Consider the following 27,299-nt stretch of genomic DNA (forward strand, 5'->3'; position numbering starts at 1 on the left):
TAAGTTCCATGTTTAGTCTCTTATCGGCTACTAATTTGCATGTGCGATAAATGCCAGATCAGTCCGATCGGCCGATTAATCTTAAAACTGTCTTGGTTGACATGAGTCCGATCTTTTAAGATTAATTGGTTGGTTAGTCTGTTTGGTGTTTATCCTACCTCTAATTCAGCCGATTGAGCATATTTATACCTGTCATCATGAAATTCCTATAAAGTCGATTGTCTAGTTCATCGGCTAAGGTCCTGGAACGGTATCAGCTATACGACCGATAGCGATTTCGGGTTTAAATTTTCTATGTCATACCTTGTCAATTACAGGATCAAACTGACTAGCATGCCCAGCATTTCTAAGAATTAGGTCCTGCACTGGAGTGGTCTTAGATTAACTCTCAGACCTACGTGTGTGACCGTTGTTATTATTTTTAGCGTCAACAGACTCCCCTCTCTCCAGCCACCTCCTCACCTCATTTGCCCATCCCCAAACCCTAGCCACCGTCGCTATCATCACACGTCTGTGGATCAGACTCATCGTCATCTACATCACCAGGTCCGCGGTCCGCTGCCCCCTACCCCGCCCCGCCACTCTCTTCGCCGCCCCTCTATGCCCTCCCATCCTCGTCGGATCGGACGCCTACGTCCCTCTTTGCCATCTCCTCTATGCCCTGGGCAGTCGCAGCCTGTGCTCAAGGTTAGAGAGTTTTTCTCTTCATAAATAAGGATATTACTACATATATAGAAAATGTGAAATAACAATAACTGTGAATAAAAGCAATTTTGTAATATGTTTGAAGTTCTGAAACCACAAGTTGTCATAATCTAATTCCGCATGTCAATAAGTTCAGCTTTAGGACAATTTGGTTGTAGATTGGCAAACATTTTGGCTGGAAAACATCACATTTGCATACTGAAACAACATAATGGAGGTATAATTGCAGTTTTTCCATAGAGGTGTATATGGTGCTTTTTTTTAACAACCTTGCTGATGATGATAGCTGTCAAGAAACTTGACAATAAGCTAATAAAAAAAGTAAAACAATTACAAACAAAGAGACATGAAGAAAGTTAAGTGTTAATCAAGAAAGTGTCAATTATTTCCTTGCATGCTTAATTCTAAATGTAATATGCAAAGTGGAGTGCACTGCGCATGAATAATTTTACCTATGCAGCGAGAACCAAAAACATAATATTCCAGATGAATCATGATCACAATTTTATTGCCAATAACATGTACATATGAGGCGAGATTAAACTCCCCGTATAATCAGTAGCCAATATAATTTCAAGCATGCATAAAAATACAGCTATATAGATCGGGATCTAGGAACTTAGAATGTACTTCCAGGAAAAGAATAAACCACAATTTGACAAAACCAAATAGATTATGTGATATGCCAGGTCACCTCTTCCACAACCTTGTCATCCGCCACCGCCTCTATGGCAGGTGCATCGCCCCTCTACGTCGGGTTTGCTGCCGCCTCTTCTACATCCTGGTCAGACACTGTCGCCTCGTTATTTGTCTGAAAGACTCAACTTCCTTTTCTTCCATTGTACAACTACAAGATTCAACTTCCTTTTTTCCCTAAAAGAAAGAACTAAAAGACTATATTATCGTGCAACAATGCAATTAGCTTAGTAATTAGTAATATTGCCTCCTTCCCCAATAGTTCTAGAAAAAATGAAATCCATACAACAAAAAGAATCTTAGGAAAGTTCAGACAACAAAATAAACCTAGGAAAAAGTAATATTGAAGGTTTTGGCAGCGGCAATAATGCTATGTTAGCAACTGAAATTTGGAATGTTTGATCATTTTATAAGAAATAAGATAAAGAAAAACAGGGACCCTATATCGAGATGACAAGAAAACTACAAATACAACAAGATGTTACTCATTTAACAACAAAAATGAATTAGTTGTTTCTAATAACACTGAAATGGATATTCTACTGAGCAGTTTATATGAATGTACAAATAGGATGTGTCTTTAAAGAGAAAGTAATGATTTGATTCTAAAGTTTGCATTTAGAGATAGTCAAAACTTTGTCATTGCACCTCCTTTCATTTAGAAAAAACATGTCATTCTGCTGAAAACTTATTATCTAAATTGAATGTATCCGTAGCCCGTTTTATGAATAGTCTATTTAATACTAATTTCTTTTTCAATCTTAACAGCATGATAAATTAAAACTTTGTGAGAAGAAGAGGAAGAACATGACCAGCCTAGATAATATGTAAGTTCTAGCTTTTTAAATTGTTACCTGGTGAATCAAACTATTCCCTTCATCAAACATATTATTTTTATGGTGTTCTATATTTTGTTTGCTCTTCTGTATACTGTCGATGCTCTAGCAGTAAACTATGGATGATGATATGCTGAAATCATTTTTGATAACTTCTGCACTCGACATCTACATGAATCTTGTTTACATATTACTCTTTGTTGGCTAGTCTTTTACTGTAAGATGATACTTAAATTAATGAAAATAAGTTTACCACATCAAACCATCAACTTGTTTCTAATGTTATCAAATTTTGTTGCTTTTTTTTGCCTACTCAAACAATTGGTTATTTTAGGTAGCCATCTGTTTGGGATCAATAATGAAATACTCGGTTGTAGTGCCAAATTAAATGCAAGTTGATATCAATACTTCTGTACCGCCAAAGGTATAAAACTTAAACCTTTTTTCTTGACAAATTAGAAAATAGAGCACACATGATGTTTAGGAAGACATGCAAATGCGATCATCAAAATTGAGCGCACCTATGTACAACATAGTCAAGGTGCTGTGTTTGATTCAAAATTTAGTAAAAGTTAACTCCAAATTTAGAATTTATTTTATTAATTTTTCCCAACCTGTACTTGCTTAACTTTTTTGTGGCTTGGATTTCAAATTAGAAGTTGATGTTAGAAAAAGCTTGTGATTCTAATCTTTTAAGTACGTGTTGAGGAATCATATATAAATATGTGTTGAAATCTATTGGTTTAAATCATGGCAATGGTATCATCAAGGAAAGGTTTATTCTTTTGGGGAATTTTAGGATAAACTAACAGAATACTTCTCTCTGATTCACAAATATGTCTTATATTGCCTATTATATACTTACCCAACTAGAGTGTATAAATAAATAAATATAGATTTTAGTTGTTCATCATTGAACCAACTTCAAATTAATAAACACCCGTCATACAAAAAGACTACGTAGTATGAATCAAAATGTTGGAAGGAATATAATCAGTCAAATACCCACTCAATTGTATTTTACCTGACAACTCTTTTAATTCTATTTTGGTGTGTTCACTTGATCTGAATTTGGTTAGTTGGACTATTCATAAACATGCAGATCCCTCAATTGGGAAATTGAACTTTTTGACACTTATAAGTGGTCAAAATAGATTTACCACTCGCTATCTATGACATGTAGACCCTCATAAGTCTATGACATGTGGGTCTAGTGACAAATCTGTTATAAACATTCGTAAGAGTAGCAAAAAGTTAAATGCCCCCTCTCTCGGACATTAACTTTTTAATGTATGCACATGTTTCATTTGTTGCTTCGTTTGCCGTGGAGCTTCAAACTCGATGAAACCACAACAATTGTTTGGGTTGTGACTGGTTTAATTGTGTTAGTGCAGATTGGCTGACAACCAATTCATGGATTGTTTATAAGGCTAATGATGATTTGTCTTGACAAATAATTCATTACTCGGGTTTGTTGCAATTCAATGGTTATAAAAAACAAGCTCAATATACAATTTAAGCACCTTGGTTCACAGTGGGACTTTCAATTTCAAAATTACCGTGTTGCTACTCTTCAGGCGTTATTCTAAAGCTCTATTGTTCGTTAGTACATGCCTCTCTGTTTTCCTCACCAAGATGTCGGCTAGTGACTCTATAGTGTCGCTACTCCTTTTTTGCAAGATTAGGATAATTTCTAGGGTCAAAATTTCTTCCCTAAAGTATAATTACTTTTATCCACACCTATTTTGTTCTCATTTAAAATTGATGACTATGACTAGACATTTATTATTCTACTTTATGATGAATACTTGTATTTGGTATGTATATTTGAACCAATTTATATGTTATATTTTTTCAAATCAAATTTGCATTAAATGCATGCCAGTTTCTATATCAATAATATTATAACAATTATTTACTACTATCTTTTTGCCTTGTTTCTTGCTATGTATTAACTAAAAATGTTAGAAACTGGCTAAATCTAATTTCTTATATTGCGGACGTGTCATAAAAACATGAGTCTTACAACATCATTCCTACATCTATACGGGAATATGTAAAGCACATAAGAAATTAGATGGTTTCTGCATATACAAATAGTGATATCATTTTACGCATGTTGCTTTATAATTACTACCACTACAACAACACTTTATATAGATCTTCTTTTTGTGTGAATTTAAACTAGCCTTATTTTCATCATCATATCATGTATTGTCTTTTGGTTATTCGTTTGAATTTACTAAATGACACCGTACCCGAGGGCGTGAAGAGGAGTTTGATCTGGTAAATACGTTTAACCAAAAAATTTGATAAATTATTTTTTACTTATTTCTTAGGTTTAGACTATTATATTTTTTCTTCGGAATCAAAATCAACCCATTTTAGGCGTAGTTGTCATACTTAGAAATTTTAAAATTACAATATAAAATATAGTGTAACATATAAAGTGATAATATAATGTTTGACTATTTTCTTAAATAATAAAGTTAATATGAGAAAACCACATGTATTATGGCCTGTGTCACTCACATAATCCCTATTATTATGGTCATAAGACTTCACAAAACCATGGTCCTATGTATATTGAGCACACATTTACTTTAAGAAATTTCATCCTATATAGTGTTAATGGAATTTTTAATTACTAATTTCTTAATACAAGTTGTTGACATAATTCTTCCATATGCATAATGCTATTTTAAATATTAAATTTACTTGATATTTAGAAAAAGGTGGAGTTATGTGAAATATGTGGTTACTTTTGTTATATTTGTTATAAATCTGATAATTATAGTACGTTATAAATAGATGAGTGACATTTGTTATAAATTAGTAGTACATTATAAATAATTCTAACATCTCATTACATATATTGTTTAGTGTCAAATAAGACTATAGCTATCATATTTTTTATTATCATACCTAGATATATCTTCATGTTACTCTTGCTAATAATCATTCATGTGCTGCATTGTGAGTTACTCATGTTAAATTATATTTCACAATTGAACACTTTATATTTAAAAATAATACTTTAAATATGCTATTATTTTATAATGTATTATCGAACATATTATCTCACCGTACCATTAGCATGAACACATTAGTAATAATGGTAAAACACCAAACATATGGTGATGAAATTGTAGTGGGTTTAAATCTTGATTCTCATGAATTGTACAACTAGAATATGCATGTAGTAATGTAGTTTAATTAAATAGAGGATATGATAGTAGAATTATGGGAAATAAGAATGGTGTGAACAATGACAATTTTTTTATCCCTGTGGAGAAGCACATGCATTGTGCTAGTATATTATAATACAACTAAAATAAATAAAATATACTTTCCCATATAACATGTAACCCATGAATAATTCATTAAATTTGATTTGATACGAGACTATTTATATTTGATAATTTCTTAATATTAAGTTGTTAAAGAGATAATTTTCCAATTTTAAGATGACAGTAGGTGGGGTGGCAAATTTATTAACAACATCATATTTTAAAGAAGTGTAGATAATTGTATTACAATATAAGAGTTGTATATTGAATTCAATTATAACTATATCTAACTCCATACAAAATTATCCAGCAAATACGACTGATTATATTATAAAGAAAGCTTTAAAGAAAGCAAATTGAGGCTTGAAATTATCATATTAATACAAGAAAAATAAAAATATATTAACTATATAACTGATAGATCATGATAAATCTGGATTATAATGCTATACATTGATTGATATAACTATATATAAAATATAATATATCTATAGAAATAGAAATTAAGAGTTGTATATGAAATTCAAACCTATAAAAACAGAATCTAAGAGTTATATATAAATTCAATAAAATAAAAGTTAAGAGATATATAAGTAAAACAAATATATTTTTATATACGATGATATTAATAGAATAAAATCTGAGAGTTATATAAGGAAAGTGCGAGGGCCTGTGGGTCGATGGGTTGCGGCTACGGGCGCATCGTGTAGTCATGGTCAATTCCATTACTAGTCCCCTATAAAAACCGAAGAAGAAACTCAGAAAACTTGTCGTGTGAGTCCAACCGATCCAAATCCCTTTCGTCACCAAAAAGAGAAGAAGAAAAACTAGAACACTAACCCCACTCGTGGCGCAGCGAGCAACCAACTAGTCGAGCTTCTCTCTGCGGCCGATGACCCGTCGCGGTAGCTCCTCTCTTCGGACAGACGAATCCATCGAAGACCTCGACGCTAGCTCCTCCTCCTGGACACCGCCACTCCTGACGATAAGGTTAAACATTGGGTGTCCCTGTACCAGATCCACTTTGTGAATATGGTTACATGAACGGGATGACCATTATTTCGTTGATCTACATGTTCCCCAATTTTGATATGAAACAATCATTGGATGCACTAAATAGAAAAGAAGCATGCTGGAGTTTATGTAGATAGTTCCCTGCATACTTCTTTATTTATCTCTAATTTGATCTGCGAGTTCATGCCTGTAAAATTGGTGTGTGGTCTGAGATATTGTGTGCTTCCATGAACTGGTTCACCATATTTTTAGTGTCTTACTGATTGTATGTCAACATGAAACTATTCTCATAGTGCTTATTAATAGTACCATATGCTTTTAAGCCACACCGATGTTTTGTAATATTTTTTAGTTGAAGTTCCTCCTGATTGTTCGTTTTTGCTTCTTTGTGAATAACTATGTTTTAAACGCCTTATTCCTACTATTAATTCTGACAGCTCTCCTACTGCCATTACTACTCACTAATGCTGAATTTTGATGACCATGGGGAGTATAGGGCTATAGGCTGGAAGTACTTTTTTAAATCATGGGAATGATCACGCCACATTCATGGTTTTTTAAAATTGTAATCTAGGATCAACTTATGGAATACTTGTACTAGGGATATCCGTAGACTATACATATACATATGGTAAGGGTTACCGAATAGGAAAGCAATCATATTTGTACTAAATCGGTTAGGAGTTTGGTAATTGCCGGATGGCATGCCACATACACCTGGCCAACCATATTCATAGGATAGATTCTAGTCTTATTAGATTAGGACTCTACCATATCTGTAAGCTCTATTTCCTACTATATAAGGGGGATAGGGGCACCCCTCAAGGGGAGGGTATATTCAGATCGGCTATTCTCTAGTTGATCTGTATACAATCGAATACAATCGCCAAGCAGGAGTAGGGTATTATCTCATATACCGAGAACCTAAACTTGGGTAACCTTGTGTCTTCATCCTAACCATCGATCTTTGCACCTCGCTAGCCACCCCTTATATATTGCCGATCCAGATCGTAGACAGTTGATGCGCCAAGTAGGGGAAGCTACTCCGAGGTTTTCGACGAGATCAATGGACCTAAACTCGAAGATCATAAAGACAAAGTTTGTCCCAAGGCAAACATTCAAGTTCGGCGACATCAGACTCCTCGCCGACCAGTGTGGTGTGCTCTCCTGCACGTATTATACTAAGATTGCGGTGGTATTTGTGATATTTCTATTTGGATAAATCTAGGCATGTATATTTCCTGACAAACATATTATACTAGATGAAAAGAATTTGGCCAAAAAAATCTACATATGAAAGTAGCTCTTAAAAAGTTTAAGGCTTATTTATAATCACTTGACCATCACTTAACTTGGTCTTAATAAAAAGTAAAAGCAATTAGCAATAAACAACTAATTATAAGAAATGTCATCGATGAGTGTGAGTTATATGAAATGGCCAATGACTCTATCTAAGAAATATCATCGCTATTAGGGCACCATCAGCAGTCATTCGTTAAGTGATAAACAATGTATTTAACGGCACGAGATGACGTAACTTTAACAGCAATGACATTTCCTAGACAAAGTCGTTTGTGCGATGATATTATGTAGAACTTGCATTCGTCGATGATATTTCTTATACTTAGACATTTGTCAATGGTATTCTTATATTCTCCTGCTAGAATGTCATCACTTAAAGATGAGCTTTGATAAATGCCACCTTCAACTAGTTATTCCAATCACTTAATTTATTTTCAAACCCTATCGAAACCACCCATCAGATTTGTGCAAGGTATTAGGTCTAGTACCAACATGTACCACATATATTATGTATAGATATACCAACATGTACCACATATATTATGTATAGATATCAAGCCATGTAACTCTCATGTATCATGGGTGGTACTTGTAGGTATCAGACGTGGTACTTGGGTATCCAATATGGTATCCATAAGTATCAGATGTGGTATCCATATATATCGGACTTTATACCTTTGTATCCGGTGGCGATAGCCTTACCCTGTGCCGCTTTCGCGTGACCGCGCCCCAGCCCCTCACGCCTGCTTCTCAGGCCCACCTCAGCGGACAGAGGCCGCCAGAGTGCTGCCGCAATGAGACAACAACCTATGCCGACGGCCAACGCGGTTAAACGGAGCGGCGACGAGTTGATGATGCCTGGAGCGACCCGAGTCACCGACCACCAAGCAGGTGGCGGCTGTGGGCTACGGCTGTGCTACTCAGCGAACCAACCTCCCTCTTAGGTGAGTCCTAGGGTTCCAAGGAATAAAACCCATGTATCGGGTGCGACATCCATAAGTACGAGACCTAGTACCTAGGTATCATGGTTGGTACCTATAGTATCACTAGTTATATGTCCGTGCTAACGCTACGACGATATTTAATAATACAAATTAATTATGAATATGTTATACCATTCACCGTCAGTCATTTCATAATTCAATACAAACTGGATTGCACTATTCCAAACAACCCTACGATAATTCATAACATATGAAGTTATTGGCCATTTACAAACCAAAAGTTCGCATGGCTACATACATCCTACTACATATATTGTAGCCTACTAACATCATGGCTCATGTCCATGGCATTCCATGGAATATTTACACATTAATACCATATGGCAAGCTGTGCTAAAGATATTAAGTTCTATATTGTGGCTAACTACACAAAACCAAACTAAACCAAACAGGAGTACAAAATCATTGACATGCTAATGAGTTCCGGTGTTAAACCGAAGCAAGAATAACTCATCAATTTTTGTCCTTGTTAATAATTTTTACACTTAACTGTCATGTTTTTGCACACTTGAGCTGTCATGATAGGGTTTTATTCCTTGATTTATATTCAGAAAGAATCCAGTCTCTCTGATTTGGCCCTTGTCACCGTGTACAGACTACAGACAGAGCCGACCAACCAACCAACCATCCAGGTTGTCTAGTATTTCCCCTACAAACAATTAAATTGAAAGTCAACTTGATTTTTGACAGCAAAATGAAATAAGTGGTTCCAGAAGAGTGGAATATGATAAATTTGTATTTATGAGAACACCATCAATCCAACCATCTTAACTTCTTGCTAAAACATGAATAAAAAGATACTTTATTGTCCAGATCAAATCCTATCCTAGGAACACCGTAAGTAGATCAAAACTCAGAAATAGTATACTGTAGTTTTTGGCAACTGACATAATAAAACTTGATGCTATAAAAGCTCTAGACATCCATAGAAGAACAAAAACAAAACGCGATCCTTATTCCACCAGCATCGCAGGTGTCAGAAGCCCTGGCCCCCTCCCCCTTCAACCAAGCTCGTCGCTGCCAGATCAGGTTTGTCACTTATGTTGGGCATGCCTTCAATTAAAAACAACTGAGAAAAAACAACACCCATCATCTTCCTCCTACATCATGCATCTCCTCCTTCGGTCTCATTGATTGTCCTCGGAACAACTATTGCACGCAGCAGGGAGTTCACTGGTCAAACAAGCTCATGACACTGGTCCCTCGCTAAATTCAACTGAATCAAGCAAGCTCCACGAATCCTGAACACTCTTATCCAAGCAAGTCCATCTATCCTATATAGTAATACCTTCACGGATTCCACTACAGAGCTGAAATATAGTACACCAGTTTGAGAAAGGTATAGCAAACATATATAAACTAATTAATTATTTGCTATGAAATACTATTTCACCTACTGAAGCATCATGCTTGTACAATGATGTTAAAACACTGATAAAAGTTAAGCAAAGAAAGTCAATAATGTATTCCTAATCCTACCGATATCTGACTAAACAAATTGAAAAATGCATTTACAGCTTTAACCTGGATCCAGTATTACAATGGCATGCATTTTCAATCTAGATATCACCAAACTTTGCTAGAATGAGGCCACTTTATACTTGCCTTGCTGTTAGAATTAAGTAAGCAGATGAGACATGCAGGCTGAATGGCCACAAATTCAAGAGGGAAACCATACATTGAGTGACCATAAACCACCGGTATACAACATATTGATTCGTCCAAATTGAATGGTCACCTAGCTGTTCTTTTTCCTTCACAAAACAAGCTAACATGTGTCCTCTCTCTTGAAAAAGGATGCCTAAACCCTTCCCTGTAAACAAATCTTCAGCTTCTGCAAATTTCCAGATCCGTAGCTTCTGCATTGAAAAGCTAGTGTTCTAAACCTTAATAACTCTGCAAATTTAAGTCCAGGGGAATTTATCCAACAGCTGATCAGAAGCTCTGATCAGTGATCAAAGAGGAAACATGCAAGAAAGAAGTAATTAATCAACTTGAGCTTAGCCTACTCTAAACTCTGAATTTATCTCCTTGAGCATCCAAACATAAAACAAAGACGCCAAACTAATGATCCATCCCGTTCAAATCCATCGATCTCTTGACCAATATTTACACATGGAAGCAAAAAAAAAAAAAGGAAGAAAGAGATCATGAGAACTTGCCAAGAACAAGGGCTGACCAAGTCCATTCAAGGTGTGCATCAAGACGCCGCCGCAGCAAGGTCGCTAGCTGGGGCGGTGGCAGCAGCGTGGCAGTAGGGGCGTGGCAGGTTATGCATGAAGAGTGCCGGCCTCCGGTGAGGCCATCTCTCGATGCACTGCACTTGGAAGCCATGGCCGCACACCGGCATGAGTAAGTGGCGGAGGACGGTAAAAGTTGAGGTATGGCATATGTCTAAAGTTAAAAACTGATGCACACTAAAGTTCTTCAATTACACGATGATATGCGATTATTTTTTGAACAAGAAAACAATATATAACTTGCAAATATAAAAGTAAGCATTAAAATTTAAAATATACCTCAATAAAATGAAGATTGAATATTAGTGCTAGATGAGAGTAGCACAGACGATATGAATAATTTGCCACTGCCCCGCTGCAAAACAAAAATCAGTGCCATATTAGTAAATTCACAATCAAAATAGATATATTGACCTAAGAAAATAGAAGAAGATTGTAAAGCCATACCAAAACCATGTGTCAATTGTATTTCTATAGTTTTTTTCTTCTCAATTGTCAAACTAATAACTAAATGAAATCACAAATTTTAAAATGAGTATATAAAATCACAAATTTATGAATCAGAAAATGAAATCACATATTCACAGTTTTTCTTCTTTATTTACCTTCCCGGGTCCCGGTCTCCTAGCTGCCCCCTGTCGCAGTGCTGCTCGCATGCTTTTGCTTGGCGCTTGCCCTGCCCAGTGCCATCAGCAGCAGAAAACGGCTGCTTGCATGCCGCGTGCCTGTGCCTGCGCGGCTGCGCCGCGCTGATGCCGGCGGCGATAGCCTTACCATGTGCCACCTTCGCGTGACCGCGCCCCAGCCCCTCACGCCTGCTTCTCAGGCCCGCCTCAGCGGACAGAGGCAGCCAGAGTGCTGCCGCAATGAGACAACGACCTATGCGGACGGCCGGCGCGGTTAAACGGAGCGGCGGCGAGTTGACGACGCCTGGAGCGACCCGAGTCACCCGACCGAGCAGGTGGCGGCTGCGGGCTACGGCTGTGCTACTCAGCGAACCAACCTCCCTCTTAGGTGAGTCCTAGGGTTCCAGGTGGGCTGTGGCATGTGGGCCGTGGCTGCTTGCAGGCCACCAGATACACTGGTCCGCCGTCTAGTCCCCTGCTCAGCCACATCGCCGCCTGCTGCCATGTTCAACCTCGCGTTGCTGCCGCTGTGCTGAGGAAGCTCGCCGCTCGCCGGGAGGAGGGGAGTTATCACCGGTGTAAGGTATGGTGAGCGCCATACCTTGCCACACTTGGTCCTCCGCCACTCATGACGCGCACAGTGTTCTGGTCGACGAACTCGGCGAGGCAGATGGCTCACTCCGCCGCGCTGGCCTGCTTAGTGCCCGCCGCCAAGGACACCAGCGCTGGAGGAGGCAGTGGTGGCTCGGCCTCGGTCATAGGAAGCTTCTTTGGGTCCTCCACAGCCGCACCGATGGCGGCGCCTCGTTGCCTGGCACGACGGTGCCGACGGAGCAGGTACCTGACGCCAGCCTTAAGCGAGAGGGCGAGCGCGAGCGCGAGCGCGGTGAGCAGAGCGGTGGGACGGGAGGGTGGCTAGGGTTTGGCGGGGGGGTGGGCGACTGGAGGAGAGGGATAGGGATGAGGCGAAGACGACAGGAGGAGATGCGGTTTTTGGGTGTTCGCGATGAGGCAAGGAGGCGGGTGGAGTGGGGGAGTCACATCTACCGTTGGATCTGATAGAGATCAATTTACATCGTTGGACATGTCACATGAGTATGATGATGACTAAATCATGTTTGTACATGATACCGAAATGTACCATGCCTAATATTTGAGTTTTATCACACAATCTGAGTTTACTCTAGCCTTAAATCATTTAATAAATCATTGAAAAACAATTCACCTAATTAATTTAGAAGAAAATCCCTAATTGAGTTAATTTAATTAAATTAAAGCTTGCCGAAATATTCTAAAATATCTCAGAAACATCGCAAAATATTAACCAGACTTAAAATTGAATTTCAGTGAAAAAATGTGCTTAAATTAATTATTAAAAATTGGTAAAATTGGAGGCTTTTCTCTCTCTCTTTCCTCTCTCCCTTGGTCGTTGGGCCGCCGGCCCAACTCCCTCTCTCCTCTCTCTTGGCCTGCCTTCTCTCCCTCCCACTTGGGCCGGCCCTGCCGCCCCACTCCGCGTCGAGGCCGGGCCACGCACGCCAACCGTCCCCGCCCTACGCATCGTCGCCACCCGGCCGCCGCCCCTCCCCACCCCTCTAAATACCCCAGTGCGCGCTGCCGACGCCCCCCTCTTCCGCCGCTCGATCCCGCCGCCGAGAATCGCGCCGTCGAGCCGCCTCTCCCGTCGCCTTGTCCGCGCCAGCGAGTCGTCGCCGTCACGCCACATTCATGGTTTTTTTAAAATGTAATCTAGGATCAACTGTTTACATTTTCCGACAATACTAGTTAAATTTTTAGGTGGCTTTTTGCTGAGGTTTGAGCAGCTTAGTAGCTTTTTTAGGCCCTGGTTGTAATTGAGCCCTATACGCTCCAGTGTGATTAATTGTGAATGATATAGGTCATTAAACTCGTTGATAATGCTTTCATGCAACAAACATTGTAATTTCATTGCTTTCCCGGTAATGAAATTTGGGTGTGCCCGTTGTGGCAAAAACAATGTTAGTTACACCATATATTTCAATCCCTCCTTCAGGCATTAACAACAACTATTGAAACAGTTTACAGAAACAAATAGGTTAACTCCAACCAGCCAAGGGCATTACAGATGTTGCACACATCAATCGGCACAAAGCAGGGTTGAAAAACAGTCAAAGCAAGAAGCGGCTTTTGGAGGAGCTTTAGCCCAAACAAACAGGCCCTTGAGCATGGAAATGGTACGCTAACATGGATCGGGCAGTCCAATCCTATGCTTATGTTTGTGGGATTACTTCTCTATCTCTCTCTGTTTGTGTGGGACTGATTTGTATGTGGTCTTGTGCAGCAACCCAAGTTGCATGGTTTGGAGAAGGCTCTAGAGAAGGTTTGCATAGTCCCTCACCAAACCTTACCTCACATCCGTTTTGATGACAAGCTTATGCACACGCATTAATAGTCGAATTGCAGTTGTGCTGCAACCTCTAGTCCTCCATGTTTACTTTGCCTAGATTGGCTCGATGAAACCGTGAATTCAAGTAACTGAATCAGCTGTTTATTTTGAGCATTTGTGATGCATATCAAGCATCATATATGTTAGTAGCACCGGTGAAATGCACGAGCAATAGACATAGGAACATGTATACATTTGGTAGTGTGAGCCTGTGAGGCTTCTTCACCCCACCACACAAACACACACAAAAAAGATAGTTTCAAGGAGGTACTTGGTGTGCGGTACAAATGAACTGTGTTTTGTTTAGAGTTTTTAACTCCACAGCTCACTTTATTCACTTTTCTTCTTTGTGGATGCATGCAGCAACTTGACAAGAAAAAGTTAGAACGGAAACTGAAGAAACATCAGAAGGTATTAGTTAAGGGTTGTTCTCAAAACATGTTTTTCTTTTGGCCTGAGTTGCTAATATGTAACCTAATGCCTTAATAGTAATTGAAATCTTACTGAACGGTGATTTTACAGAGGCTAGAATTTTGCTGAATTATAAATTTGTTTGTTAATACTTAATACTGTATGTGTGAATAGTCATATGGGTTAAGTGTTGTGCTTACACAGGCTAGAGAGAAAGAAGAGAAAAGACTTAAAGCAAAACAAAAGGAGGCAGCTATGTTTCAGGTTGATACAATTCTTTAATTTGTATGCGAATGTACAGTCAACCAGATTTGTACCAAACGAAATGATTGCTGGATATGGCTTAATTCTTCACACTGCTTTGGTTTCTGTAGGCGCAAGCAGCTTTATATGTACTCAAGAAGGCTGAGAAGAAACATAGGGAAAAAGTTGTGGAGGATGAAAATTCTGAGGATTTTATTGATCAAGAGACTCCTAATGGGCAGAAGAAACTGCTTGCACCTCAGATGGCCGAGCAGTATAGTCCAAGAATGGTTGAGAAATCGTATGATGCCAAATTAGTAGTTTATATCTCTTGGTTTTTATAGGCCATAGTGTTGGGAATTATTGCTGAACTGCATGTCTACCTTTCATAATGCAGATGGTATGCCTGGTGGGAATCATCAGGATTTTTTGGGGCAGATTCTGCAAGCACAAAACCACCATTTGTTATAGTAAGTGTTTCATGCTATTGAAGACTGCAAGATATGCTACATGCTTATTTAGCAAACCGCATCTTATGAAATCACCATAGTGCTTTTATATGGTCAAACCGTTCACACAAATGCTGATTAGCTTCCAGCAAATAGTTAAGTTATTCCATTTCAGGTTATGCCACCTCCAAATGCGGCTGGAGCTCTTCACATAGGCCATGCTCTTACGGTGGCTATAGAGGTAGTGTTTTTTGCGCTTAGAGAAGTGTCTATATCGTTTTAACTGTACTGATATTTCCTAGATAATGAGTTTGAGCAATGCAGGATGCCCTGATACGCTGGCGGAGGATGTCAGGTTATAATGCTCTATGGGTCCCTTGGGTGGACCATGCTGACATTGCTACACAGGTCTGCATTTAACAATTGGTTCACTATCTGCTGGAGTTCATCTTATCAAATATATAACTATAGACTGTAGAATTTGTTAGCTCATGTATTCCTTGGTAGCACATTCTCCCATCCAACTTATGTGATGGGTAGAAATCAGTATTAGCGGTGGTGGTGGTTCATGTGCAGCCATTGAAAGACAGCTTTCAACAAGGGTATTTATGCCATGTTAGTAAAAGAGCTGTAATTTTAACAGAACTTTCATAATTATGTTCGGAATCACGCTATTAATTTGTTTATATTTGGACTTAGCAGCTGCGCATTCTTGACTTTTTTTCCTTTACAAATCACCCTACCTTTTTTGTGTTGCTCCTGTACCTTTTAGAAACATGATACTATTTATAAGTACTGTATAATCTCGCGTAAATATGACCTTTTTCTGTTCATGTGAAAACTATTTATAAGTTTAATTTTATTTGGCATCTATAGTTCAAAGTTTTCTTCTCTTTGTATTACACACTGCTGGACAATTGACTACTTCAATTTTATGTACTTCCTTGATGGTGAGCTTCATTTTGGCTTATTTTCTGTTGCACATCAGTTTGTAGTAGAAAGGAAGCTTATGCGTGAAAGGAATCTGACAAGGCATGACATAGGGCCTGAAAATTTTGTTTCTGAAGTAAGCACTTTTTGCCGTGACACATGATTATGTTTGTCAGCCAATGGTTTATTCATGTCCATTATAGTGTTGTCTGTTTCGTCTGATTAATTCCATACCACCAAGCTTCTTGCGGTGGACCAGTTAGAGCATTCAACTCCGGGAGTCTTTGAAACTCCCGTCCGACCTGGGTTTGAAGTGCTGAACCTTCTTAAGAATAAAAGCCCGTAGGGAGTCTCCCACTCTCCACTGTGGTTGTGTTTTTTTATTAATCATATACCTGATGTGATGCAACATATTATATTGGAGGAACCACTCTGATGTGCTGATAGGTAGATGTAGCACAAAGTTTTGAAGGAACAGATTCAGCGTGCTAGTAGATAATGCTCTAACGGCAGTTTGAACTTTGAATACCATGGATAAAGCTTAAGCCAAGGCTCAAGGAAGAGATCTAATCCAGAATCTGAAATAGGAATATCAAGCTCTATTGATAAGGTTCTGAGTACATGTGAACTACAAAGCTAGAGAGCACTGCCTCTATTTATAGTACACAACTCACATACAAGTATACAACTGAGATGACAACCAAAGCGACAACTAAGATATTACTCATAATAACTGTTCTACAATGACACCTAAGAGAACTTGTAGGTGATCTTTTTTATTTTTTTTTAAAAAAAGGCTAAGTTCTAGGCAGGTGGTCAAGCTTCTAGTGCCTCGGCATTCATAAGTGATTGTGCTTATTTCAACTGGATAGAGTAGAAAAGTTTTATAACCATGAATCATCTCCATCTCCAAAGCATCTCAAATTTCATACATAGATCAATCCTTTAGTCACACAAGGTGGTAAGTTGCCTAGACAAAACAGTATTAGGTGACATAGTGCTGCTCCACCTAGCACCTAGACGCCAACCTAGGACCGCATTTTTATAACAGAGTTGCAGGCCAAGTATCTTCTAGCAATATAATGACATATGCATGACATCACCATTCTTCTTGTGCAAGGCAACTCTTCATGAAGCATATAGGGTATAATGGTGAAACTCAAATTTGACTTCTTGTTCTTAGTAGCAAAATCAAGATTTACTTCACTGTAGTTTATGAATAGTCATTTGATGTTCCTCATCATGATGTACCATTTCCCTTTTGATATTTTCTTATTCCATTTTCTCTTCCATCTTTTGGAAAGGTTCTTAAATGGAAAGAACAGTATGGTGGTACCATATTTAATCAATTGCGCCGGCTTGGGGCCTCACTTGATTGGTCTCGTGAGGTAACATTTCTATTTCTTTTTCCTAACTAACATTTATATTACTTTCAGTTAGGAAAATCCATTACTTGCTCTTGAATCATCCATTGTTTTGTAATTCGTAATCTGACTAATAACTTATCTCAACCTGGCATCAGGTTTTGCAAAGGTCAAATGCCGTAACTGAAGCTTTTGTAAGGTTATACAAGGCCGGCCTGATATTTAGGTAAGTTGCCTCACCCTTTGTGTTTTGAGTATTAACTTGGAAATTTTTCACCTACCAATGTTTCTATGATGGTTTACATATTTATTTGTGCATTCCTGTTTTTCAGTTGCCAGCCTAGTTTTTCACATGTTGTGGATGATTTGTTCCTTTGCAGAGATTATCGCCTTGTGAATTGGGACTGCACACTTCTAACTTCAATTTCTGACATAGAGGTTTGTGCAACCTTTTTATTGTTTATTATGGTCACTAAATCTACGCATTTATGACTAAGATGTTTTTTCTTTGTTGCAAAATGCTGTTTTTTCAGGTTGATCATATTGATCTTAAAGAAGAAACAATGTTAAAGATTCCTGGTTATGCTACTCCTATACAGTTTGGTGTGTTGATATCTTTTGCCTATCCTCTTGAAGAAGGACTAGGTGAGATTGTCGTTGCAACAACTAGAATTGAAACAATGCTCGGTGATACAGCAATAGCTGTTCATCCTGAGGATAAAAGGTATCAGCATCTGCATGGACGGTATGCAGTTCACCCCTTCAATGGCCGAAAACTCAAAATAATTTGTGACGCTGAGATGGTTTATCCCACTTTCAGTACTGGGGCTGTCAAGGTAGGAGCCAGCACTAGACTTGTGCTACTTGTTTATCTCTGCCTATTGCCACTTGTTTATCTCTCTTATTTTACATAAATGGACCTTGCTCACTCACTATCTCTGCTTGACTTTATGCAGATTGCACCTGCCCATGACCCAAATGACTTTGAGGTTGGAAGGCGGAATAACCTTCAGTTCATCAATATCTTCACAGATGATGGGAAAATAAACAGCAATGGCTGTGCACAATTTGAAGGAATGCCAAGATTCACTGCTCGAGTTTGCATTATTGAGGCACTGAAGGCAAAGGTATTACTTGATTTGTTTAATCACACTTCCGAAAATTTCTATGGCATCAATATCTGTAAAAGATATTAATTACTGCAGATTGAAGGCAAAGACATGCATTATATAAATGAGCAGCATGGCATGCAAAACTTTTAACAGAGCTCCATTAAAACTATAACATGCATCATGTCATGCCTTTGGGATTGTGTAATGGATATTCGTAATTAGAACATTAAGAGAATCTCATGTTAGTGGGATCATGCATATCTGTAGAAGCTAGTGATAAACTTTACTCTTAAATGATGATTGTTTTGTATTCCTGTGTGCGTGATGAGTAGGGGGTTTGGTGGTCTTTGCCCACTTCTTGTCTCATAGATTTTGTTCGAAGTAGTTCTGGACATCTGACGACATTTGATTATGCTAATTAAGGGCTTGTACAAGGGTACAAAGAAGACCGAAATGAGTTTGGGCATTTGTTCAAGAAGTAATGATGTAGTGGAGCCTATGATAAAATCCACCCAGTGGTTTGTTAATTGTAACACTATGGCCAAGGTAGGCCTTGATGCTGTAAGGTCTAAGAAGATTGAGATCATTCCCCAGCAGTACGAACAAGACTGGTATAGGTATATTTATCCTTTGTGCATGATATTTATCTTTTAAAAAATCATGCCATTTGGCAAATCAATGAAATATACAGGAAAAATGATAGAACAATTGCTTCTGTCATTGTAGATGGCTTGAAAATATATGTGATTGGTGTGTTTCAAGGCAACATTGGTGGGGACACCGTGTACCTGCATGGTATGTGGCATTTGAAGATGACCAGGCAAAAACTCTAGCTTCCGACAATGACCGCTGGATAGTCGCAAAAAATGAAAGTGCTGCAAATCTTGAGGCACAGAAAAGGTATCCAGGAAAGAAATTCCTCCTAAATCAGGATCCTGGTGTGCTAGACACATGGTTTTCATTTGCCCTCTTGCCCTTAACAGTACTGGGTTGGCCAGATGATACTGCTGATCTCCGTACTTTCTATCCTACTTCGATGCTAGAAGCTGGACTTGATATTCCCTTATTTTGGGTAGCACAGATGGTGATGATAGGAACACAGCTTGGCGGTGATGTGCCGTTTCAGAAGGTATAGCACAAATCCCCCCATCCACTGCCATTAAAACTATGTTTTACGATTGTAGTGGTCGATTCATGTTGGGTATTCTTGTTTTGATCTTTGCTTTTTATATATATACCCTTAAGTTGGTTAAATTTTGCTTTGTTGAACACTAAAATCTAAACAAGAGATCAATTGAACCATCCGGGAATTGTCAGACACGTGTTCTGGTGTTTGCAAATACACCATGCACCTAGGATGGTCAATGAACTGGGTACTTTTCCATAGTCAACCATAGGACCACTACTTGCATGCCGCCACCATTCCGTGGAGGACCAACTTGTTCGAGTTAGTGGGAGAGCACCCTTGGCAGTGATAGCTTTGGGTGGACGTTTGGTCTGACCAAGTAATTCAGTTCAGTCTTTAGAAAATTTCTGTCATATAAAACTCGAGACAGTAATACATTGCAAAATATTAAAGGCCTAGCAATTCGGTTTTGGTCATTTTGGTCCAGTTTTCAGTCAGGACCGAACTTGGCGACCAAATTCAGGAGATCTAAAAAACATACAAATCAACCAGCCATGTGGCCATATATCTGTCCAGAATATAGTATTGTGGTCACCACCCACTAAAAATCAGCTATCAACGTTTCATTAGTTATGTTCACATCCACCAAGAGAAGCTAGTAAAAGAGTTTATGTGTGTCAACCACTGAGAGATCAGAGTGAAAGATCAGGGGATGCATGGTGAAATCAGATAAATACCGGTTTGTTTCTGAATGAACTCTGTATCTTGGTAATATTTATTGCATTTTACTGGAACTTTTACTCACATAATCCTTCAGCAGAGTATGGTGCTGCTTGATGGAGTTTGTCCTTTATTTCTGTTATTGTAAAAATGCATAATACCACCACCTTTCCTTTTTTTGTTTCTGGTTGTAAATAATATATTTGTGAGTTCTTAATTCAGTAAATTAACCATATGGTAAGGGCTACTAGATATTAACAGACACCAGGCAAGGCAGTCTTGTAGTATGTACTGTATATGTTATTTATCTGTTGTGCCATAACTAATGATTGCCTTTTTGTTAGGTTTATTTGCATCCTTTTATCTGCGATACACATGGCCGGAAAATGTGTAAATCACTTAGTAATGCCATTGATCCTCTTGAGGTGATAAATGGAATGACACTCAAGAGTCTTGTAAAACGTCAGAAAGAAGGTAATCTGGATCCAGATGAATTAAACATTGAACGGAAGCTGAAAGATTATCCTGATGGTATTGCTGAATGTGGTACTGATGCCCTCCGTTTTGCACTGATTTCTTACACTTCTCAGGTTTGTGATCACATTTTCAATTGAGTTTTGCTGCATTGCAGTTCAGGTTTTATGGCAATCTTCTTTTTTCTCAGTCTGACAGGATAAATCTTGATATCAAGAGAGTGGTTGGATACCGAAAATGGTGCAATAAATTGTGGAATGCCATCCGTTTTGCCATGGGCAAGCTTGGTGATAATTACAGTCCGCCTGCAACTGTTGATATGTCTATCATTCCACCAATATGCAAGTGGATACTTTCAGCACTAAACAAGGCTACTGGCAAAACTGTTACCTCTTTAGAAGCATACAAATTCTCTGATGCAACATCTGCTATATACTCTTGGTGGCAATACCAGCTATGTGATGTATTTATAGAAGCTATAAAACCTTACTTCAACGAAACTCAAGAATTTGAATCAGCAAGATCTGCCTCCAGAGATACTCTATGGGTTTGCCTGGACACTGGTTTGCGCTTGCTCCATCCATTCATGCCTTACTTAACAGAAGAGCTCTGGCAGCGTCTTCCGCAGCCCAAATATTCTTGTAGGCGGGATTCAATTATGATTGCGGAATATCCATCTCTTGTTGAGGTAATATCTCTTTCCTAAAGAGGACTGCTATTCAGAGAACTTAGGCCCTGTTGGGGGAACTAGACATAAGGCAGCTGGCAGCTGGTGAGAATCTGGAAAAGCTGGGTTTTCCTAGCTTATGTCTTCTAGTTTATTTTTTGGATTCTATAGCTACAGATTATTAGAAGAGTCTGAACTTTTGGGGGAGCTAGAGATTCTGAGAGAAGCTGCAGCTGTCAAAAGATCCTCCCCAAATAGGTGCTTAGTCCTCAAGGACTTCTTTACTCATGGAAAAATATTGTTCGTGATGACAGGAATGGACTAATGACGGTCTTGAAAATGAAATGGACATTGTCTTGGATGCCGTGAACAAAATAAGGTCTCTGAAGGCACCAACAGGAAGAAATGAAAGGTATATCTGTGGCCATCTGGCTTTTTTTTGTTTGGCATTTTCTTGCTTTATTGCTCTTGTACGCTTATTAACAAGGCCGTCTTGCAAAATGTAATATACTATTGCTTATCCCTTTGCTCTGAACAGACGGCCTGCTTTTGCGCTCTGCCGAGGCCAAGATATCACTGCCACTATTCAATGTCATCAATCTCTAATTGTGTCTCTTTCTTCAATATCGCTCCTCGAGGTTCTGCCTTACATCTCTATATGACTGTCTACATTTATTTTACATTTTTAGCAGAAAATTGGTTTTTTTTCTTGCACGGTCTGTAATTAGTTTCTCCTTTGTGGATAAATTTATGCTCAACTGAATGGAGCTTGATTTCCTCAGATAACCTTTATTCTGATTGACTCCTGCCAAATAATATTTCCTGTTGGTTTTCTTTAGCTTTTCGCTTTTCTATGATGTATAGTTACCATGTTTTTGATAATCAAGCTAAGTTTGAAGATCTTTGAAACAAAATTGCTGATCTGGTACTGGAAATTATTCAGATACTGACAGAGAATGACGAAATTCCAGCTGATTGTGCAATTGCTATTGTTAACAAAGATTTGTCGGTGTACCTTGAGCTTCAAGGAGCCCTAAATTCAGAAGCTGAGCGCGAAAAGCTAAGGAAGAAAAGAGATGAAATTCAAATGTAAGTGTGCTTATATTTTCTTGTCCTTAAATTTTGTAACGATTTGGACATATTTCCTGTAAATCCCAAGTATCAGTAGCATGGCCTCTCATCATACAATGCAGGCTACAACATTCTGTGACACGCAAGATGGATGCTTCTGGTTATCGTGAGAAGGCACCTCAAAGTGTCCAGCAAGAGGACATCAGAACACTCGCAGCTTTGTTGGGACAACTGGAAGTCATAACTGAAGCTGAAAAGAAATTGGATGCCAAAACCGACAATAACTGACCATGATGATAATTATACTAGGTAGCGGTGGTAGTGGCCGCAGTGCGCAGCTAAAATAACGCAACACACAATTGCAGAAGCTACGTGCAGAATAGCGGCCACTATTTAGAAGTTGTGTAAATGATAATTTGAGTAAATTAAGCACTATATAATTTAGATATAATAGAAAATGGAGAGCTCATGGTATCGTGCCCACTTAATACACCCTCATCTTCTCACTTCTGCTTATACTTATAAGCCAGAATTTAAATTTTCAACCTTAATTTTAGAGTTGATTTTTAACCTTAAAGTTTTTATTTTTTAGTTTTGGTTTTTAGATTGCTAGGAATATGTATATAAAAATTTTATTCCAAATTATTTTTCGTTTGCAAATATGCTAAAAAGCCAAAAAAAAAATCCACCCCTGTCCTTGGTGGTTCTCATTTTATTTTATTTTTTTTTACCAAACATCGTTGGTCCTCATTAAAGATGTATAAATGTTGTACAGGTTATATAGAAATTGGTCTGTCAAGTTAATTCTTAGATATATATGCACTGGAATAAAGATGGATCAAGCGATGATAATTGCGGTGGTAATTGTGATACTTCTATTTGGATAAATCTAGGCATGTATATTTCCTAACAAACATATTATACTAAGATGAAAAAGAATTTGGACAAAAAAAAATCTACATATAAAAGTAGCTCTTGAAAAGTTTAAGGCTTATTTATAATCACTTGACCATCACTTAACTTGGTCTTAATAAAAAGTAAAAGCAATTAGCAATAAACAACTAATTATAAGAAATGTCATCGATGAGTGTGAGTTATACGAAATGATGAATGACTTTGTCTAAGAAATATCATCGCTATTAGGATACCATCAGCAGTCATTCGTTAAGTGTTATAAATAAATAATGTATTTAACGGCACGATATTTCTTAGACAAAGTCATTTGTGCGATGATATTACATAGAACTTGCATTTATCAATGATATTTCTTATACTTATACTTAGCCATTTGTCAATGGTATTCTTATATTTTCTCTTGCTGGAATGCCATCACTTAAAATGGGCTTTGATAAAATGACACCTTCAACTAGGTATTTCAATCACTTAAATTTATTTTCAAACCCTATCAAAACCACCCGTCAGATTTGTGCAAGGTATTAGGTCTAGTACCACATATATTATGTATAGATATCAAGCCATGTAACTCTCATGTACCATGGGTGGTACTTGTAGGTACCAGAACTGATACTTGGGTATTCAATATGGTATCCATAAGTATCGGATGTGGTACCCATATATATCGGACTTGATGCCTGTGTATCGAGTGTGACAACCATAAGTTCAAGACCTAGTACCTAGGTATCATGGTTGGTACCTATAGTATTATACATGATACCCAAATGCACCATGCCTAATACTTAGGTTCTGTCACACCCTGAGTTTACCCTAGCCTTAAATCATTTAATAAATCATCGGATAACAATTCACTTAATTAATTCAGGAGAAAATCCTTAATTGAGTTAATTTAATTAAATTGAAGCTCGCCGAAATATTCTAAAATATCTTGGGAGACATCGCAAAATATTAACAAGACTTAAAGTTGAATTTTAGTGAAAAAATTGCTTAAATCAATTATTAAAAATTGGCAAAATTGGAGGTTTTTCTCTCTTTCTCTTTTTCTTTTTCTTTTTCCTCTCTCCCTTGGTCGTTGGGCTGCCGACCCAACTCTCTTTCTCCTTCTCTCTCTTGGCCTGCCCTCTCTCCCTCCCACATGGGTCGGCCCAACAGTCATGGCCCAGCCGCCCCACTCCTCCGCGCCGAGTCCATGCCACGCACACCAACCGTCACCGCCCACGCATCGTCGCCACTCGGCCGGCGCCACACCCCACCCATATAAATACCCCAGTGCACGCTGCTGCTGCCCCATCCTTTGTCGCTCGATCCCGTCGCCGCCAACACCGTCCGCCGCCAAGAATCGCATCGTCGATCCGCTCTCCCATCGCCTTGTCCACGCCACCGAGTCGTCATCGTTGCTGCCGCCAGTGAGCATCGCCGCCACCTCTCCCTTTCTCTCTCTCGCGCCATCACTGTTGTCGTCACTGTCGCCATCGCTGGCCATCGGGTTGTTGTCCGCCGCCGGTTTTTGTTCGTCGTCGACCTTTGTCGTCATCACCAATCCCGCGTCACCGCCCTCCTCTACTTGTCAGTCGTCGCCGGTGGTGGTCCACCATCGCCGCCGCCTCACCGTCGCCCGTGCCGCTGCCAGGTCAAGGTGAGGCCAAGCGCCCCACCCTTCCTCGGTTTTGAACCCGCCTAGTCGGTGGGGCCCACCTATCGGTGAGCCGCCCACTGACCGGTCAACCCAACTGTTCGACACCACCCCTCTGTCAATGCCTCCTTTATTGCGCAATAAATCTATGTAGGACTTTTCTGTTTAGTTAAAAAAACCAAAAAAACTTTTAAAATTCATATAAAATCCATCTGGTCTTTGTTTTAGTCCATTAAAGTCTCATTAAATTCAGAAAAATGCCAAGAATACATTAAAAATAGTTTCTTGCTCTGTTTCAGTAGACTTTTGCTTGATTACCTTGGTTGTCGCATAGATTCGGAACGCGCAGAAGCACCCATTTACTTCGAGATCATCGCAGAAGTTCCCCCTAGGTTCGGAACAAGCCAAGTGGCATTCAACCTTGAGCATATTGCTCCTATGATTATAAAATTCTCCTCTTTATTTATTCAAACATGCATGATTTTTAAATGTTTTTTACTTTATTTATTTATCAGGCTTTACATATTATTTAACCGTTGTTTATCCATTTATTATCCATGTTTTACCACGGGTGATTAATTTAGAATTAGGCTTAGGTTATGCATAGCCATACTTAGTTCAAGTAGCACATGGGTTCACAATTAATTAATGATAGACTTTGATAGCAGCTAATTATAATTTAATACCCGGTTAGGGTTGATGCCAACTAAAATATTGCTTAATGGTGGGCTGTGGATGTATGGTTTTGAAAGTCACACCCATGGCAATTATGGACCAATTCGTAGGAAACCCTAGAAATATTTTAGTGCTAACCACAAGCCAGAATGGGCAACGGTGGGATTTATAGTATGGCTTCAAACTTTCGACGTACATAGGCAAGGGTGAGATGATGGAGTATGAATGGACCCCATGACGGTCTATGATGCTACTAGATTCACCTAGGCACAAGAGGGGGATGCCTGACTTGGTTTAAAGGAGAGGGCAAAACCTAAAGTGTGGTGTGATTGAATAGAGAGGGTTATACGATGGGTCCTATCACAGTTACCTTTTTTGGTGTACCGTGGTGGTACGTTGGCGCATGTTAATGTGTAGTGGGGTTGTGTCTTGTGGGTACAGTGACAACTTTACCTACAAGACACAGTCCTACTACACATTAACGCGCCCTGGTGTATCACCGCGATACCACGGAAAGACCCATTGCATAACCCTCCCTATTCAATCAAACCATACTTCAGATTTCGTCCCCTCCTTTACATCAAATGGGGCAACCTTATCTTGTATCTAAGCAAATTCAGAAGCAGCATAGACCGTCACAGGGTTCATCCATACTCCATCACGCTCACAATAGCCTGGGTACATTGAATAGTTCGAGGCTATACTTTGAATCCCACTTGTTGCCCACTCTGGCTTGTGATTAGTACGTGTAAGACTTCCAGGGTTCCTGAAAACCAGTCCTTAATTGCCATGGGCGCGACTCTCGAAACCATGCACCCACAGCCGACCATAAGTAATATTTTAATTATTATTATTAACCCGCATCGGGAAATTCATCATAAACAACTGCTATAAAAGTCTAGCATTAATTAATTAATAACCCGTGAGCTAATTGAACTAAGCATAGCTAAGCATTGCCTAAGCCTATTTCTAGTTAAATTATCCCTAGGATAACGATAATAATCAACAGGAATCAACGGATATATAAAGGTAATTGCCCATTAGGTAAATAAGTAAAGTAAATTACATAAAATAATGCATGTTTGAATTTACAACGGAGAATTTATAATCATGGGATCAACATGTTCAAGGATGGGGTGCCACTTGCCTTGCTCTGACCCATGAGGAACTTCGGCGATGACTTCGGCAAAAACCGGCTCTTCGACAAGCTTAGAACCTATGATAAATAGAGCAAACAAGCAAAAACAAGCTATGAAACTATTTTTAATGGATTCTTGCTATTTTTTGGATTTAATAAAATTTGAATGGACTAAAACGGAGATCGGATGAATTAGATATGAATTTTAGAAGTTTAACTATGTTTTAGACTAA

The 27,299-nt window shown here is 38.7% G+C and overlaps 2 protein-coding genes and 1 long non-coding RNA gene across 3 annotated transcripts; 2 read left to right on the forward strand and 1 right to left on the reverse strand.

Annotated features, from left to right (window-relative positions):
* Positions 1 to 661: 661 nt before the first annotated feature.
* LOC107303847 lies at positions 662 to 2,661 on the forward strand. Its single transcript, XR_001549815.1, has 3 exons — positions 662 to 687; positions 2,170 to 2,228; positions 2,572 to 2,661. It is a non-coding gene; the product is annotated as an uncharacterized LOC107303847 (long non-coding RNA).
* Positions 2,662 to 9,627: 6,966 nt separating this feature from the next.
* LOC107303754 lies at positions 9,628 to 12,312 on the reverse strand. Its single transcript, XM_040521573.1, has 4 exons — positions 12,226 to 12,312; positions 11,693 to 12,108; positions 11,367 to 11,442; positions 9,628 to 11,169 (listed from the first exon to the last, which is right to left on the reverse strand). The coding sequence occupies exons 1-4, from the start codon at positions 12,310 to 12,312 to the stop codon at positions 10,996 to 10,998; spliced, it is 753 nt and encodes a 250-aa protein (XP_040377507.1). The 3' UTR covers positions 9,628 to 10,995.
* A 2,183-nt stretch (positions 12,313 to 14,495) lies between these two features.
* On the forward strand, positions 14,496 to 23,186 carry LOC102717052 (valine--tRNA ligase, mitochondrial 1-like). The gene is made up of 20 exons (XM_015835149.1): positions 14,496 to 14,549; positions 14,754 to 14,813; positions 14,924 to 15,093; positions 15,190 to 15,262; positions 15,417 to 15,482; positions 15,566 to 15,649; positions 16,230 to 16,307; positions 17,476 to 17,559; positions 17,694 to 17,761; positions 17,916 to 17,973; positions 18,069 to 18,371; positions 18,492 to 18,662; positions 19,071 to 19,264; positions 19,374 to 19,776; positions 20,838 to 21,083; positions 21,158 to 21,655; positions 21,949 to 22,046; positions 22,173 to 22,272; positions 22,578 to 22,723; positions 22,828 to 23,186. The coding sequence occupies exons 1-20, from the start codon at positions 14,496 to 14,498 to the stop codon at positions 22,991 to 22,993; spliced, it is 3,120 nt and encodes a 1,039-aa protein (XP_015690635.1). The 3' UTR covers positions 22,994 to 23,186.
* Positions 23,187 to 27,299: the final 4,113 nt, after the last annotated feature.

This window comes from Oryza brachyantha, chromosome 3, assembly GCF_000231095.2.
Source record: "Oryza brachyantha chromosome 3, ObraRS2, whole genome shotgun sequence".
Taxonomy (NCBI): Eukaryota; Viridiplantae; Streptophyta; class Magnoliopsida; order Poales; family Poaceae; genus Oryza; species Oryza brachyantha.

Coding starts and splice junctions, on each gene's coding strand:
- LOC107303754 (XM_040521573.1), bottom strand. CDS start 12,312: ATGGCGCTCACCATACCTTACACCGGTGATAACTCCCCTCCTCCCGGC. Junction 12,109..12,225: donor CACAGCGGCAGCAACGCGAG/GTTGAACATGGC, acceptor CTGGAACCCTAG/GACTCACCTAAGAGGGAGGT. Junction 11,443..11,692: donor GGAGACCGGGACCCGGGAAG/GTAAATAAAGAA, acceptor TTTGTTTTGCAG/CGGGGCAGTGGCAAATTATT.
- LOC102717052 (XM_015835149.1), top strand. CDS start 14,496: ATGCAGCAACTTGACAAGAAAAAGTTAGAACGGAAACTGAAGAAACAT. Junction 15,094..15,189: donor CCAAGAATGGTTGAGAAATC/GTATGATGCCAA, acceptor TTCATAATGCAG/ATGGTATGCCTGGTGGGAAT. Junction 17,974..18,068: donor CTTCAATTTCTGACATAGAG/GTTTGTGCAACC, acceptor CTGTTTTTTCAG/GTTGATCATATTGATCTTAA.